The sequence below is a fragment of the Leptodactylus fuscus genome, chromosome 1, assembly GCF_031893055.1.
Source record: "Leptodactylus fuscus isolate aLepFus1 chromosome 1, aLepFus1.hap2, whole genome shotgun sequence".
Classification (NCBI taxonomy): Eukaryota; Metazoa; Chordata; class Amphibia; order Anura; family Leptodactylidae; genus Leptodactylus; species Leptodactylus fuscus.
Genome location: NC_134265.1, coordinates 73998774 through 74015810, shown reverse-complemented (window position 1 = coordinate 74015810; position 17037 = coordinate 73998774). Strand labels below are relative to the sequence as shown.

Below are 17037 nucleotides of genomic sequence, written 5' to 3'. Positions count from 1 at the left end.
GAGCACTGCGCTGTCACAATTATTATTATTATTGTTTATTTATATAGCACCATTAATTCCATGGTGCTTTACATTTGGGGGTTACATACAATACACAAAATATACAAACAGATATAATACTAACAATGACCGACTAGCACGGTGGGGTAGAGGGCCCTGCCCGCAAGGGTTTACAATCTATGAGGGAAGGGGGTAGAGACAGAAGGAGAGGGGGAGGCTGTTCAGATGGCAGAGCGGTGATAGTGTCACAATCCGCAGCATAAAAACAAGACAAATCAGTTTAATATAAAGGTTTTTCCAAAGTAACATTTTCCCTATAGAAAAGCTCTGTGGACATTGTAACAGTCAGAAGGATTTCCCAAATATCTAGGGGACTGTTGACAGCTGAATGAAGTTTGACAAACTACACAGAAGAGGACAAGTACAGGGTGAACTACTTGGTTTCCTGTTTGGTTCCAATAATCTAAAACCAGGGCTGCAATCCTTCCTATGTGCTGGCTTTCTCACAGAAATGTGTAAGGCACAGCTGTGGATTGGCACACAGCGGCTAATCTGTACTGTCATTATACGGCTAGACATTCGATACCAGCAGTTGTCAAAATGATTTTTGTTACTAGTCAGGAAGCGTGGAATTAGGCTGCGGCAGACAATCCTGCTCTGTTCCCCCAGCAGCACTACAAGCATGGCAGAAATGTTCTGCTGCATTTTTTACAGCTTAAATAATAAAAACTCACAGCTCCGCAACAGCAGCAAGAATTAAGCAATTTATGTCACTAGCAGGGTCACGTTTCCCCCCATATGGCAATACAACATTGGACGGTATGGGTGAGGGTAAGGCTTGTAGGGACAACAATATGGATAAAGGTGAGGTAAGGTAGCTGTGGTTATCGGTGGCGCCTTAGGTTAAATTGACAAAAATGTGAACTGAATGTAAATAGGAATTACGGTAAATGAAGCTTCATCTTCGCTAGAGGGCGCTACAGTCCAAAGTGAAAGAAGGTATATACTGCTGAACATCTGGTATGTATATGCATGGACAAATATATAAACTCAATATTATTCCTCACTGTAACAATGCCAACCATGTAAATATGGATAACAGGTTACCAAACACGTCAGGCTGTCAAATGTGCAGATAAAACGCAAGCAAGTCAAGAAATTCATTTATAACATTGTAAAAGATTGTTGCCAACTAGCAACCCAAAGACTACTGCCTGTAGCATGTGAATATCAAAGTATATCTGTATATTGTACAGGCACATGTACAAAGCAGCTTCTATGAAGTAGTATTGTAGGCCAAAGATCACCTGTCCAAATAGCTGCTATACGTGAGATTTAGGTGTAAGTATTGCTACATAACATAGCGGGACTGGTTACTTGTGCTCAGTTATGAATGCATAATGTCAAAACAGAATAAAATTCTTATAAAAGCCAGAGCCGCCTCCTGAGATTCATGACTAGCTACTACCTATCCGTTTCCAAGACAATCCTTTTCCTTGGCAAATTTTTTCCACTGAACTTGCGCTCTATGTGGATAGTCTTAGTCAAATGTACATGACTAGTGGTGAGGGGATCTCTTGGAGAAAAAAGGAAATGTATTTTACAGTAATGTTGCAGGTCTGATATCACCCACCACATTAGAGCATCCCCAGTATAAAATATTACACAACAGTTTTATTTAGAATTCTAAGGAAGCCAATTCCCAAAAATGAGGAGATTCGGCCTCTCTGGCATGTCCAACATTTACAGGGTGCAGTGTCTAAATATTTGATTTTGTTCAACGGAGTTTATGTAATAGTAACCAAATACAGCCGACCTTCATTACGTGGTTTCCCTAGAAAATACAGAAACCAAAAATAACCAACACCATGTGCACAACAAGATAATTCAGGATCTGCTGAGCACAGTGTGCGTGAAAGGTGAAGATGTCCTCTAAAGGACGTCATCGATGCTCAGGTCAGGGATGGAAACTGACAAAAATGTGTTGAATTAAATAGCTTAGTATTAAAGTGGACATTTTACCACCTCTAACCCCAGTTCTTAGCATCTTAAAAAATGCTCCACTGATTCCCACACAGCTGATTTTTTTTTCTATAGCCCCCACCATTACCACAAAGTCAGAGATTGCCTATTTGGCTTTGGTAGAGGTGGTGGAACGTTTTCTTTAAAGAGGACCTTTCACCACTTCCACCAATTAAATGTATTAGCATCTTGTAACAGTCACCGCTCTACTGATTCTGGCACAGTTAGAATTTTCTCTTAAGCCCCCACCGTTCCCAAACAACAAGCATAGGTAGTTTTGGTGACTGATATGCTATGTAAACGCTGTAAGGTCAGAAGGGCGGTGTCAGGCAGGGGGTGTGATTCAGAGCTCCAATCAGAGGCAGCCAATGTCAGAGCTCAGAATCACACCTGTTGTCTGCTCCAGCCTGACACCGCCCTCCTGACAGTACAGAGACTAAATAGCATATCAGTCACCAAAACAAAAATAATTGATTGCTCAAGAATGGTGGGGGCTACAGAAAAAGTTCCAACTATGCCAGAATCAGTGGAGAGCAGCTATTAAATAATGCAAAGAGCTGGACTTGTTGGAGGTGGTGAGAGGTCCTCTTTAGGCTAAAGGCCCACTTGGCGGCAACGCAGCTTTTTTTGTGGCAGATTTTGCTGTGGTTTTTTTGAGCCAAAGTCAGGAGTGGATTAAGCACAAGGGAGAGGTATAAGAACTTCCTATATATTCCCCATTTCTTTTGTAGCCATTCTTGGCTTTGGCTCAAAATACCACAGCAAAATCTGCAACAAAAAAAGCTGAGTTTCTGCAATGTGGGGCTTTAGCCTTAAGTAGCTAAAGTTGAGAAATATTTGCCCAATGTACTACAGATATGACAGCAGGTTGTAATTAATTTACAGAATACAGAAAAATTTTCTCATGCGTTAAGCGACAAATTTGCAATGTTTTCAATCTTTGTGTAATTAAAAGGGAGTTTCGGGGACTTTATAATTAATAGCCTACTTTTATAATGAGGCATTAATATCTGGTGGGGGTCTAACTCTGGGCACAACACCAATCTGCTGATTGAATGGTCCTCTTTATTGGTCAGGTGTAGTGTTGGCAATTTCATAGGTGACTGTGCCTGCATGTTACCACAGCTCAATCCCTCCCAATTGAATTAGACTGAGCCACATGCATCTATTTCTATGTAATGAAGAGACCGCAAAGACCTGTCTGTCCCAAGTCCTACAAATAGCTCTTCAGAGAACATCCACATGGGCCCAGGATAAAAGATTTTTCTTCTGCTATTGTAAAAGTTAGGTTATTTTCCTGGTGGAAGTATTACAGTGTACATTCACATGACAAACCTATTGAACAAACTTCTGTGATGTTGAAAGGGATTTGTAGAAGTGTACAAGCCACAAAACCAACCGAAAATGTAGATGTATGAATGGGCCAAGTTGTGCGCTGTGCTGGAAGAGCAGCACATGTTTAGCTTGAGAATGGTCTCCTTTTTCTCCCAGTAAGAGGAACATTAAGAACTAAACTATTTGCTCATTTACATTACTCTATATTACATTACTCTAATGAGAACAAACACATTTTCAGTTCATGTCACTTTATATGTTACTGGAAGTAAACAACAGAATATTGACCACTAAAAGTCAGTCATTAACCTATTATACAAGGCTGTGCAAAAGTAAATGTCTGGAAACAGTAACATAAATGAGTTCATTCATAATAACATGAAAATAAGTGTGTAGTATGGATTCTAGAGGGATTTACAGAACATAAAACTGACACTTATATGTCCATAAACTTACTCTAGATTATACACAAACATGTACGGTATATAATAACACACAGTGTATGTTATATAATGACACACAACACAAGGCACGCTGGATGCTCATGAATACATCAGTACATGTCCCACCAGATTAAAGAAGATGGTCTGATCAATATATATTTATCTAGCAGGGAAAGGGGAGTCCACAAGGTTACATAAATGGAACAGCGAGAGGAAAAACAGCACACATTACCAGCTACCGCTCAGTTATATTGGAGTAATGTGGGAAATTATTAGTTATGGATGAACAACATCCATAGCCACAGAATAGATAACTGCTGGGGTTCCCATGCTTATGACCACAGCAAAAAAGGCTGACCGTTGTTAGTCTAAAGCAGGGGTGGGCAATTAATTTTCCCATGGGGCCGCATAAGAAATTGAAACTATGCTAAAGGGCCGCGCCATGGCAAATTTAGCTCCACCCACTTCTACGTTGACTCCGCCCATTCCCAATCATCTTTCCATTTGCCCCCACAAAGTATAATCCTCCTACAGTCACCCATACATTATATGTTCCCACATTATAATGTTCCCTTCCAAATGCCCCACAGTATTAAGTCCCTCTCCTGGTGCCCCAGTTTAAACTGGTGGAAACTAGAGGGGACATGAAGCTGGGACAGCTGGAGGGGGACATTAAACAGTGGGGGTAGTTGGAGGGGGGGTAATAAATTGACAGCTGGAGCAGGCCATGAAACTGGGGGCAACTAGAGGGGGACATTAAAATCGGGAAGCTGGAAGCAGACATTAAACCGTAGGGGTAGCTGGAGGGTGACATTAAACTGGGGGCAACTAGAGGCAGACAAGTCCCACTCCAGCTACCTCCATGGTTTAATGCCCCCTCCAGTTGTCCCCATTTTAATGTCCCCCCAGTTTAAGTGCCCTTCATGTTCCCCCCTCCATGTCTCCCTCAGTTTCATATCTCCCTTCATTTGCCCCATTTCATGTCCCCCTCCATCTCTCCCCCAGTTTCATGTCCCCCCTCCATCTGCCATCTCTGCCCTAGTATAACATTCCCCTTCCATCTCTGCCCCTAGGTTACTGAGACACACACATACACACAGACAGACACATATAGACAGACACATATAGACAGACAGACACATATAGACAGACAGACACATATAAACAGACAGACACATATAAACAGACAGACAGACACATATAGACACACATACAGACACACACACTCCCCCCTGCATCTTACATTCCCCAGTACCTTATGACACACACCACGTCTCCATCTTCCTGCACTGTCCTGCCGGCACTAAGACACGCCCCCTAGACACGCCTCCCTAGTCAAGTTGTGCGGGCCGGTCTGAATCAGTCAGAGGGCCGGATATGGCCCGGGGGCCGGGCTTTGCCCAGGTCTGGTCTAAAGTGTCTTAGTACAGCAATGGGAAATTATCTGAATGTGGGACCACTACAAAGGCAATATCTACCCATTTCCATTTTCAAAAAACTTGAAGGGAACCGGTCAGGTTGATATGGGACACTAATCCACCAACAGGACCTTATAGACTGAAGGTTTGGTGTCCCATACAAACCTGTAGCAAAGCCTTCAAACATTAACTAGAGATGAGTGAGGTGAGTGGCATCACACTCCTCCTCTGTCCCCGATGCTTGTGCAGTTCTTCTATGAGGCCACGGATATACCCCTGTGCATGTGCCCAAGTTTCGCTACCAGCTCAGTGAGGCCAAGTAGTACAGCCGTGTGATTATTGCAGATGGATCTGTAGTCATGCATATGACCATTCCTGTGTGAAGGCAAACCCCTTCAAATTCATCCTGCATCAATTCCCTGGACATGAGGACACCATATTGCAGTAATTTAGCAGTTCTAGTCAACATACCTTCATGTTTGATGCTTCAGTCTCAAGTTTTGTAAGGTGATTTGAATTATCCTCTAGTTCTTGTCGAAGGTTTGTGTTCTCCATTTTCAGCGCCTCCACTTGCTTTAGCAGCTGGTCATATGAAGCAGCAGCCATGCTGGGCTACCCCCAGGCCTGTAACAGAGAAAAGTAGTATACTGAAACAATAGGCGTGCGTAATAACAGAAGGAGATAATGGATAATTTATCCAATCAATGGAAATTGGTGAAAAGGCATGATTATATAGATGTTTTAAATTGTAAAGATCTTAAGTTTGCCAAAAATGCAATGCCTTGGAGTTTGATATAGATAACAGTATATAGTGTACATATAGACGATATGTCATCTCATCTTGCTCAATGTTGTTCAAATGAGGGTTTTTCTTCAGACCTTTATGTTGATGACCTATCCTTAGGCTAAATAATCAATATCAGATGAGTGAAGGTTCGACTGTCTCATTTGGCACAACAAAAAAAATTATTGTGCGACTGTCAAAGTGGCAAATATTCCGAAAGCACCCCAAGGCCTGAATTTCAAAAGGAAAAAATGTGCCATATTTATGGTGCACATACATAATGCAGTTGGGTGCTGTAGTAAAACCTGACACAATAAGTTCATCCATTAAGGTCCAGTATTATACAGTTTGTTTCTTGTTGTTGTTTTGTTTTTTTTAATAACACTTAACATGCGTCATAAATCCGTTATATTGAATGGAGCCAAAAAGTCCTGCACCCTGGGATTTTTAACGGATCTGTTTGTACCCGTTAACATTTTCTGACGGATGTTGAAAACAGGCACTAACAATGATAGTGTGAATGTCCCCTTATATAAGTGAAGACTTGCCAAAACATTGTGTTTTCATTGACAGAATCTATCACCAGGGGGTTCATCTCAATGCTTGATATAGTTATTGGGGTTAAACATGTAGTGTTAAAGTAGGCCAATGGTGACATGTGGCTTAAAATTAACCACTTCAAACGACAGCTTAAAATTTGTAATTTGAAAAGCACGAAATAATCCCAAAATCCTTTATCTGTGGCTTTCAATCCTCTCAAAATCAGGGCACAGCAATTGGAAGAGGGTTACATCACTGCAGAATGACAGTGGATTTATGTCTAGTAGTGGCAGAAAAACTTGGGCCTGTATTGAAAGCTTGTTCTGCGCTTTACAGAGCATCTTCTGTGATGCATCCACAATACTACATTAGAATGAAGTGAATCAATGGCATTTCTCTATAATAAACATTTGTATCTTGCAGTCTGTTAGCAGACACAGGACCTTTTATGATATTTAGAGTCAGCTGCATAAGAAGCAGAATACAAGATTTTCTATATACTTTAAGTACACTTTGTGAACTAACTGCAGACATTTAGCGGTGTCAATGGAGCTGGTGAGTACAGTGCTCGGCTGTGTCCATCGGCCTCATAGACATTAACCAGGGAAGGAATTGAGCTGTCTTAGGAGCTGCGTCTGCTCCATACACAGTAGGTACTGGTAGTGTCATACGGATAACAACCCTGGTCAATAAATACAGTATAATGAATGTTAAATAAAATTGGACACTTCAGAATTTTTTTTTTTTTTTTTATTTATTTGACTTATTTTTACACTATGGGCAGCTGTGCAACTAGAGTGTGATAGTGATAAAGTCATCACAAGGTGGATGCATAGGTGCTGAAATGGCCTCCCATGTCCCAGCAAAACAACACGGGACTTTGCAACTATAAGGGCTGTGACTTCAAAGACATGACCATTTATGAGACCAGTCCTGTCTGTAAAGGTGAAACTACCCTATAAATATCAGAGCCAGCATGTGGATTCTGTATATAACTTTTTACTCAAGCAAGTATACAAAACAAGCCTAAGCGCCTCAGATGGAAGGAGTCCGAGCAACATCCGGCTATACATCAATAATGGAAGCACAAACTCGTTCTCTTCCTTGATGCCACATTTAGGCCTCATGCACATTGGGATATCACAGCGTGAAAGTTGGAATCGTATTGGTTGACACCAGAAAATACTCTACTTTCCCTTGCACCAAATGTTTAGTGATCAATTCTGCAGAACTGGTCAATTGCAGCAATTTCCATTACAGTTTTATAGAACGGTCAGTGCGTTTCTATGCTATATACAAGCCGCTGAGTCTACAGGATGGAAGTGAAATATTCTTAATAAGTTAACAGGCTGCTGAAAGAATATTTGGGAATGGATATTCATTGCAATGCACTGTCAAGGGCTAGTAGTCACATCTACAACATTTTTCATGCTGTGCTCCAGTGGCCATTTATAGAACAGTTACTGGACAAGCTGGACATGGCCTGATGGTGACCAAGCTAAGGATCGGACAACTGTTTGCCTGTGAATAGATTCATTCTGATCATAATTTAAAGGCTTGTGAAATGAGACAACAACCAAAATTAACACTGAGATGTCTTAGGTTTAGTTCACACACAAAACTTCTGAGACCTTAATAAGTCATTGGAATCTTGCTCAACATTAAAAGCTCCATTATAAAAGGAAGTCATGATATCAATGTGAACAAAGCTTTATAGCATAATAAAAATGAAGAAAAAAAAATCACTAGCAGTCCTATATAATATAACATATAATATAATAAATAATATAATATAACATATATGCCTTGGGGCATCAGGCATGTCAAAGCAGTTGTCTGTGGAAAAATAGAGTCAGAGTCAGGGGTTTGGCCTACAGATTCCACATCCATGGAATTGGTGGCCGGACATACAATGCCCCTGCAACAAATTTGTAGCATTACATGCCAACCAATTGATGGCCTACTATGACCATGTATTAATACAAGACTGGCAGAAAAGTCATGGTTAACAGGTTCCCCACACTGGGGTCTGGGCCAGAGCGCCCGCCTCTTTGATGTTTATATGCAGGGGTTGCCCTGCTGATAGAACTCCTTTATTATCTCTTCTTGTACAGATATCCAAGTAAAATCTGGATCTAATGCTCTATGGCTGAGTCACCGTATGGCACTGAATGAAATGTTTTCCACTTATGCACATCCTTTGAAAATGTGAAGTATTTTAAACAAGCTAAAGATACTCTCCATGTTCATGCCAAGATTCTTTGTCGATTCCTGTATATGTAAAGCCCCTGAACAATGCTATCCAGCCATAGGCAATGTAGTGTGACCAGGCGTTAGGGGAGTGCTGCAAATATTCTGGGTCACTTGAATTCTGCATGTTATCAAGCCAATCCAGAACTAGCTACCCTCCTCCAATGCACAGTGCAACACGCAATGCTAGACAGCACTTACTAGCTGGAGGCTAAAATAGAAAGCTCAGACTTGGCGGAATACATCACTGCCAGAAATCATTACTCATGTCTTCAGCAAAGATGCCTCTGTCTGCTGATTCCTCAGCCACTCGCTGTACTCGCCGTACACAGAAACCACCCATTCTTTGGCTTTTGTAAGAGCTAGTACAATTTTATGAGCAGCAGGTTTCCTAAGTAACAAGGATGAGCTGTGCTGGCTACGTAAAGACCAGGCGGCTGCAATGGCAGTGCAGAATATCGATCACTTCCCTAAGGCGGCTAGGAAATGTAGCTGCTTGTATTGATCATACTCACCCTAGCCCATAAAAAAAAGAGGATTTCACTAAAGCACAGTCCTTATTTAGTGGAATCTATCACCAGAAAATAATCGATTACTTTGATCAGGGTATCTACATGAAACTTTTTAAAAACATTTTTTTAATCATTATTATGTTCATATTGATAAAAACTAAAATTCTGAAATCTTGCAGTTCTTATTCCCCCCTCCCCCCAGTCTCCTAATAGACAGGTATGTCCAGTTGTGTAAATATCACTTTTCAGCAGTTCTCTCATGGTCAGAAACATTACATGATTATTATCATCCAAATTTGGCGATGTCAACCATGTGTATGGGTGTTCCTACCTCTATGGACAGCAGATGCCAGGGGGAGATAAAGATTGGCCAGCTAGCATTCAACTGCCCGATTCTTTAGATCTTGGGGAGACAGGCCACCACCAGTTGACCCTGGAAGCAGCTTCTTCCCTCAGTTAAGTAAACATGCACTGCTTGGATAAGATGAGTGTGAACGTGTATGGGGTAGTCTGGCGAGACAGCTGTCGGCTGAATCTGACATGTTATAAGATATGTGCAGTCAATCGCAGTTACAACGGTGGAGGATTACCACCATGTGAGTAAGGGCCCGTGAACACGGAGTTGCGAGCGCATTTTAGTATAATACACATGTAAAAATTAACACTCCCATTGACTTCAATGTAATTTTTTACACATGTAAAAACGCGTCAAAATACACACCAAAAAACGTGACGTGTATTTTGACGTGTTTTTTTTAAAAAAAAATGTAAAAAAATTTCATTGAAGTCAATGGGAGTGTTATTTTTACACGTGTTTTCTATACACATGTATTATGCTAAAATGCGCTCGCGTTAACTCCATGTGCACAGACCCTAATACTATGGACAATTTGCACATTATCTCACCAGATGTGGCTGGCATTAATCACATTTCACGGGGAAATAGTCAGGAGTATCTCTAAGGGAAGAAAGCACTGGTCAAGAAAATTCCATCAGATCCATATTTCACTCGATGACAGGAAGATCTGAAGGCGACCAGACACAAAATATTGAATGACCACATTGTGGATGATCAATTGTTCAGGGTTTGTTTACATGAACAGTCTGACCTACAACATGCTAGAATTGGGTCCAAAATATGGAAGCAGTAAAGAGCTTTCCATTATAGCATTGCTCTGTTCCACTTCTAGCTTTGGGTTGCAAATACTGACTGTATATAAATGGCCTAAAAAAGAAATCGATGCATAAAAAAAACCTTGTTTCTTGAGCAAAGTGGCAAACAATTATCTAATCATGTCACGTATAGCATTGGGAATGGTCGCTTGTGCCAATTTTTCACACCATTTGTACTTCATCATTTATTCTAGACCCAAGACTGGCGTACATTGTCATTATTAAACAGACATATACAATTACCTAAACATCTAAAGTAAAACATTCATTAACACTTTAGCTGCAAAATATACATATGTAGCAATACAAATCTTCCCTAGAGCAATAAGGGTAAAAATCAATTTCCTGCAGTTCTGGGAAGGAAGCAGCTGCAGACCATTCTTCTTAAACGCTCTAAAAACACTGATGTGCGGAAACCATTATTATTTAGGTAATTCAGCATTTTATTCTCTTCTGTTGGTTCTTGATTATTATTGGAGGCAAATACTCAAATACTCCTACACACACACAGATTATATATATGTATGTACACACACGTATAACGTTACTGGCTCCAGCTTTAAAAAAATAAAATAATAATAATATAACTGTAAATATTATATAGTTAGTTGTATAGATTGTTGCTTATTTAGTTTTACAAGAAATCAATTGCTGTTTTTTTTTTTAATGAGAGGATCTTTCCTGCTTCTCAGAGACGGTGACTGTCAGAATTTGTGTCGGATTCAGTCTGTAGAATAACAGAGGAGTCAGAGTTGGTGGTAGTTGATGTGTACAGAGAGCTATACACTTTACATCCTTCCCCTCAGCTACTAAGTGGGTTGTTTACATAGGTTCATCTACCTGTACATTAAGGAGAAGTTCACATTTGTGCTGCAGTCTCCATTGGACTCCAAAATTTTTACAGATCCACGTGGAGACCAAAGGATCGAACTGCAAAATATGGAGCAGATCCTATTCCTGTCCATCGTTCTAACTCAGTCCACCTATACTACGAGTAGGTAAAAACTACAAACCCAACCTAAAGCTATATTGTGAAACCCTCTATAATAATTAATGTTACTCCTCACTTAATATTATAGCTCAAAATTAAAACAGCAGAAATGGGCGGGGGGGACTGGGACACACAAGTTTTAGATTCTTTCCCAAAAATAACCATTTGTCACGGTCTTTAACTTAGTAAGAAACAAAGAACGAATTCTGCTGAAATGAAATGAGGACAACAAACCTACTGTTTCCCTGTAATCTGTGCAGCTATTTTTACAATGATAGAAACATTCCCACTTCCTGTGTCCGACACCACAATCTCATTCTATGGGACAGGACAGACATGGATGTTAACAGGAAATTCCTGTATTCGAGCCTAAAGAGAGAACTGGATGAGGTGGACCGTAGTAGTAGTGAGTCAGGGGGTTATAATACATCAAAAAGTCAATGAGCCAACATCCAAATGTAAAAGCAAACCTAAACATTTATACCTTAAACAGGACCTTTCACCGATTTGGGCACAGACAGTTCTATATATTGCTGGAAAGCTGACAGTGCACTGAATTCAGTGCAGTCGCTTTCCCGATCTGTGCCCCGGGTAAAGCGCTATTGGTCCCGGTACGTCCTTCTTCACAGCAGCGTCTATCGCGCTGTACAGTGTGAGCAGGGAGGAACGCCCCCCCTCCCCTCCTGATAATACTCGTCTATGGACGAGCACTGTGAGCAGAGGGAGGGGGCGTGTGCCCCAAACCATGAAAGATCCTCATTAAAGTGACTTTTGTGAACCTCAATGTGTCTACGCACTACTGATCAACAAGTCAGAGCCCAATGGGGTGAAAAAAGGACAAAGCTGGACATAGAGGATCATTATTCATTTATCATCTATGGTGGCTTCCTGACCAACCCAACCGCAGATGTCAGGTGTAATTGTGACATGCCAATCCTTTAGTTCACATACCAAGCCTAGTGTACACATGTATGACTGGTCCAGAGAGATAGCAGCCAGCTGAAAGAAGCTGACAGCTATTCAATGTGTATAGCAACCGAAAGGTGGCCATTTATCTAGTCACAGATAGAAGCTGATGGTTGAACATCTGTGGACAGAATGATTGTTTGGTGAACGTTGATATCACGGGTGCAGTAATGCAAATTTTAGTCAATATTGGCCATTACTATTGTTCAAACTATGCACACATGTTCAATGACTGATGAATGATTTCTTTTGGGAATGTTCTTAGTATGTAAAGGTAATTCAAGGACTACCCACTAGATGACATCAGATGAAAATTTCCAACCTGACAGACTTCTTTCCAGACAATGCTAGTGTCTTAACAGTCAGCTAAAACAATTATTGGGGTCATCCATTTTTAGCAATTTTAGTCTTATGTGTATGACAGCTTTAGGCTTATTTCTATGACGCAGTTTTCATTAAAATCCATATCGCCCCAAATAGATCAGAATCAATAATGCTCAACTGTCTGACAAAACTGGTCAAAATAAAAAAAATAAAAAGTCCGAAATACATATACGTTCAAGCTTTGGAGTGACAATGTGAAACCCGGGCACACTGCATTATAGGGGACATCATGCCTTTAGAAACCTAATGGACCATTATTATTATTTGGCTTATTTATATAGCACCATCATACTCTGCAAGACTTTAACAGATAGCCTCAACACTGTCCAATACCGGGCTCACAATCTAAGTTCCCTGAATGTCTTTGGTGTATGGTAGGAAACCCACAAAGGCATGGGAAGAACATACAAACTCCTTGGAGATGCTGTCCTTAGCTGGATTCGAACCTAGAACTCCAGCTCTGCATGGCCACCTTGCTGGCCCATTTCTTTGAAAAACACTTTTTCACCAATATGCAAGTGCTTAAGAGCAACGTGGGTGTACCTGAGCCTCCAAGGGCTTTCCCATTGAAATCCACAGGGTGGGTCAACTTTTGACTAATGTGTATAAGCACCTAAGGCTTCCAAAACAGATGGAAACATTGACAAATCATCCATAGCAATAAGAATTTTATAGACAACTACCATAAGGCTACCAGCTGTAAAAGTACAAATTTGGCATTTTTCTTTAAATACATGAACATATGAATAAACATAATAGCTAAACCAAAATTATCAACTCCATGTAACAAGTACTCATTAAGGCATTTCTTTCCAGCCTCCTACACAAGAATGTGAGCATGTTGTTACCGTACGTTTCTGCGCGTTCATGTATGGCGTGGCTAGTACAAGCTGGCCTTCAAAGCTGTCCACATATACAGCAAATCTGCACGGGAAAATCATTATGGTCACCAGAGAAGAAAATATCATTTGGCCGCTAAAACCAGATAACAAGTATACTTGCCAATAGCCAGTGTCTATGGTAACAGATTTATCCACTAGAAAATTAAAATCTATAAATATATTGCCAATAATTTTCTATGTGCGCAACCTGTTATCCTGGGAAAAGTGATTTTTGCACAAAAGATAATTTTTATGCTTCTCTAAAGAAACTAATTTTATTGGAGTACACATTTACACAAAATAGCGATGCAGATCTACTATTGAAAATGCACAAAAAAAAAACGAGTGTATGTGTAAATTTGCATCAGATTAGAGAATCATATCCAACATTATTTTAAGTACACTGATACATTTGCTACAGTTTAAGGGCAGGTTCCCACTACCTTTAATCAATGTCCATTGTTGTCAGCCATCATAGGATCAGAGCGGTGGACATTAAAGGGCTTGCCCCATGAAGTGAATACTGCAGGATCGTTCTCTTGCTCCAAATTCAAACTAAGTGCAGTGAGGCTGAATGTGGGCAGGACTGGTGGCGGTTTTCACTCCCATTCACTTCAATGGGAGTCCCTGAAATAGAAGAGTGCTGTTCTTCAGCTATTTCCATCCTTCCCATTGAGAAAGTTCCTGCAGTCTTCACTTCACAAGGGACAGCACCTTTATTGCTAGAATGAAGCCGAAGCCCCCTCCATCTGCTTTCCCTCATGTTAAAAAAAAAGTAAAGTGGAACGAAGACATACAGAAGGGGCTTCCTCGGTCTCTATCTAATAGTTTGTTCTGCTTGGGTGTGTTAAGAACATTCAGTGGTCAATGTCCTCACAATTACGCGGGTAAAATTAAGTACTGCCTACAAAATCGTGTGGCCATTGGCCACTGCAGGTAGGTAGGTTGTTGCCATGTGAGGCAGTCAAACCATGTCTTCTCACACTTAAGGTATCTACTTCTATTATATATTGCTTAGTCCGTGGTCTGAACCCACATGGAAAGGTGAGCTTTTTCATCTTTTCATTGGGTGTTTAGGTTTTGGTCATTGTTACTGGGCTGTGCTGTGGCCCAGAGACAGTAGAAGTAGTGTTGGGCTCTTGCTTCACATCCACAGTGGGTGCAGTGCTGCACCTGAGAGTAAGGACCAACCTGAAAAGGGTCACTTTCAAGTAGCTAGTGGGGCAGTTTGATCAAAATGCATACCAAGAACCTCATGTTCATTTTTATAAAATAGTAGAAATAGATCAGTGTTACATGTGGTCCGTCTTTTTTTCTACAATTATGGTCACAATCTAATTACTTCATCTTAAGCACAGACACGGGGATCACTTTAATAGAATGTCAGTTCACCCATCAGTATGCAAGAGATCACATAATATATAAGATGTCAGCTGCTAAATAAATAATATCCATTTTCACTCATAACACATTAGGAATCAGTTTACACATTGCAGCAACCTTGCAGTTTCTGTCACACGACTTCCAAAAATCATGGGAAAAAAAGCTTTGCCACACTTTAAAAAAGCTACAACAAAAACCATGACGTTACCACATTATGTGAACACAGCTTTACAAAACAGGAGCTGAAAGCAATTTATTGAGTGTCTTAGTGCTACATTCCAATGACAGTCTCTTGTGCTGGTAAGTTCAGATTACTTTGTAAATGTGAGTCATATTGGATATGGAAATACAATCTTCTGGAGGCTTAATATGGGTACACAGACTTGATATCCAGAATTGAGCAAATGTCACCTAGACATTCCACTACTTAACCCTGGCAACAGGAAATCTGCGCTGAGTGACTTGGCCAGGGACACCATGGTGTAAAGTCCCAGTCAGAGGTTGTGCAATACATGACTCATGAAGGCTAGCAGTGATTCACACAGCCATGGTGCTGATAAATATCACTGGCATTATAAAGCAGATCTGAACGTATCCCCTTAGAACAGGGGTAGGGAACGTACGGCTCTCCAGCTGTTGAAAAACTACAACTCCCAGCATGCATACTTGCTCTGCTGTTCTGGGAACTCCCATGGAAGTGAATGGAGCATGCTGGGAGTTGTAGTTTCACAGCAGCTGGAGAGCCAAAGGTTCCCTACCCCTGCCTTAGAATATACCAGCACAAGCATCTTCTGCTCTGTCACTGTAGATGTCACCATATACATTAGTTATTGGGCCTGTTTGGCAGATTCCCCCACACATAAGCACTTGGCCAAGGGAGAGTGAGGATAGAAAATGCCACACATCTCTGGCAGTGATCAATTGATATGGGGACATTGGAATCCAATTTATCTTCTCTAATATCTGCTGCTGGGAACAAACAGGAAGGCCCCCAAACACATCACTAGGTTCACACTACTGTCGTGGTCTCTGTCGACGGAGAGCTGGACCAATAAAACAGACCCTATTGGCTATAAAGAGGGTCTGCCACAGACTTCGGCTTAGATATGAACTTTAGAGGGTCGTGCATTCAAGACATATATATACACATACATATATATATATATATATATATGTGTATATATATATATATATATATATATATATATATATATATATATATATATATATATATATACATATACACACACACACACACACACACACTGTATAGCCAGAGGACAAACGGTTACCTTGCAGCACTGGACTCCAGGGTTGAAATTGGACCAAGGACATCACCTAGAAAGAGTTTGTATCTTCACGCCATGTGTGTTAGGGTTTCCTCCTGCATTTCAAAGTCATGCTGATAGGAAATTTAGAATGTGAGCCCCTCTTATGGCAGTGAGTGATGACAAAATATGTTGGCACTACATAAGTAAGCAAAATAGATCAAAAATTGTACCAGCAAAATTGATGGTACAACATTAAGATAGGCATCAATTTCAGATTGTTGGAAATTGACTGTCATATCATATCATGGGGAAAATCAGCGATTAGGCGAGTTGCAGACAACCGTGGTGTGGGTCAGTGTGCTGTCTGTGTATTTCACATAATATAGATATAAAATATAGACCAGGTCCTATTTCTGCCCTTGCTTATGTGGCTACTATTCATTTAATGAAAGGAGCCGTGGAAGCATGACCCGTGCATGTGCGGCACATGGGGGATATCCCCATGTTCCCGGTGTGCCGTCTGTGCTTTTAATTCACGGCCGGACAATTGCAGCACGGTCATCTGTAACCGTCCTTACTGAAACAGACATGTCAGGAGTAGTCAGGTTCTCGTTAAATAACGTGGATCGTTAATACTGAACATTTAGCATAAGATAACTTCAGTCCTAGTGTTCTCAAGCACAA

General features: G+C 40.7%; 1 protein-coding gene across 3 annotated transcripts in view; it reads right to left on the bottom strand.

Annotated features, from left to right (window-relative positions):
* APC (APC regulator of Wnt signaling pathway) overlaps window positions 1-17037 on the bottom strand; it is an 89329-nt gene that overhangs the window by 33759 nt on the left and 38533 nt on the right. For all 3 annotated transcript variants that reach the window (XM_075272133.1, XM_075272148.1, XM_075272141.1), the window contains one exon: window positions 5690-5842. In XM_075272133.1, the coding sequence (XP_075128234.1) occupies window positions 5690-5824 (135 nt within the window). In that variant the 5' untranslated portion in view covers window positions 5825-5842. The remainder of the gene's footprint in view (window positions 1-5689; window positions 5843-17037) is intronic.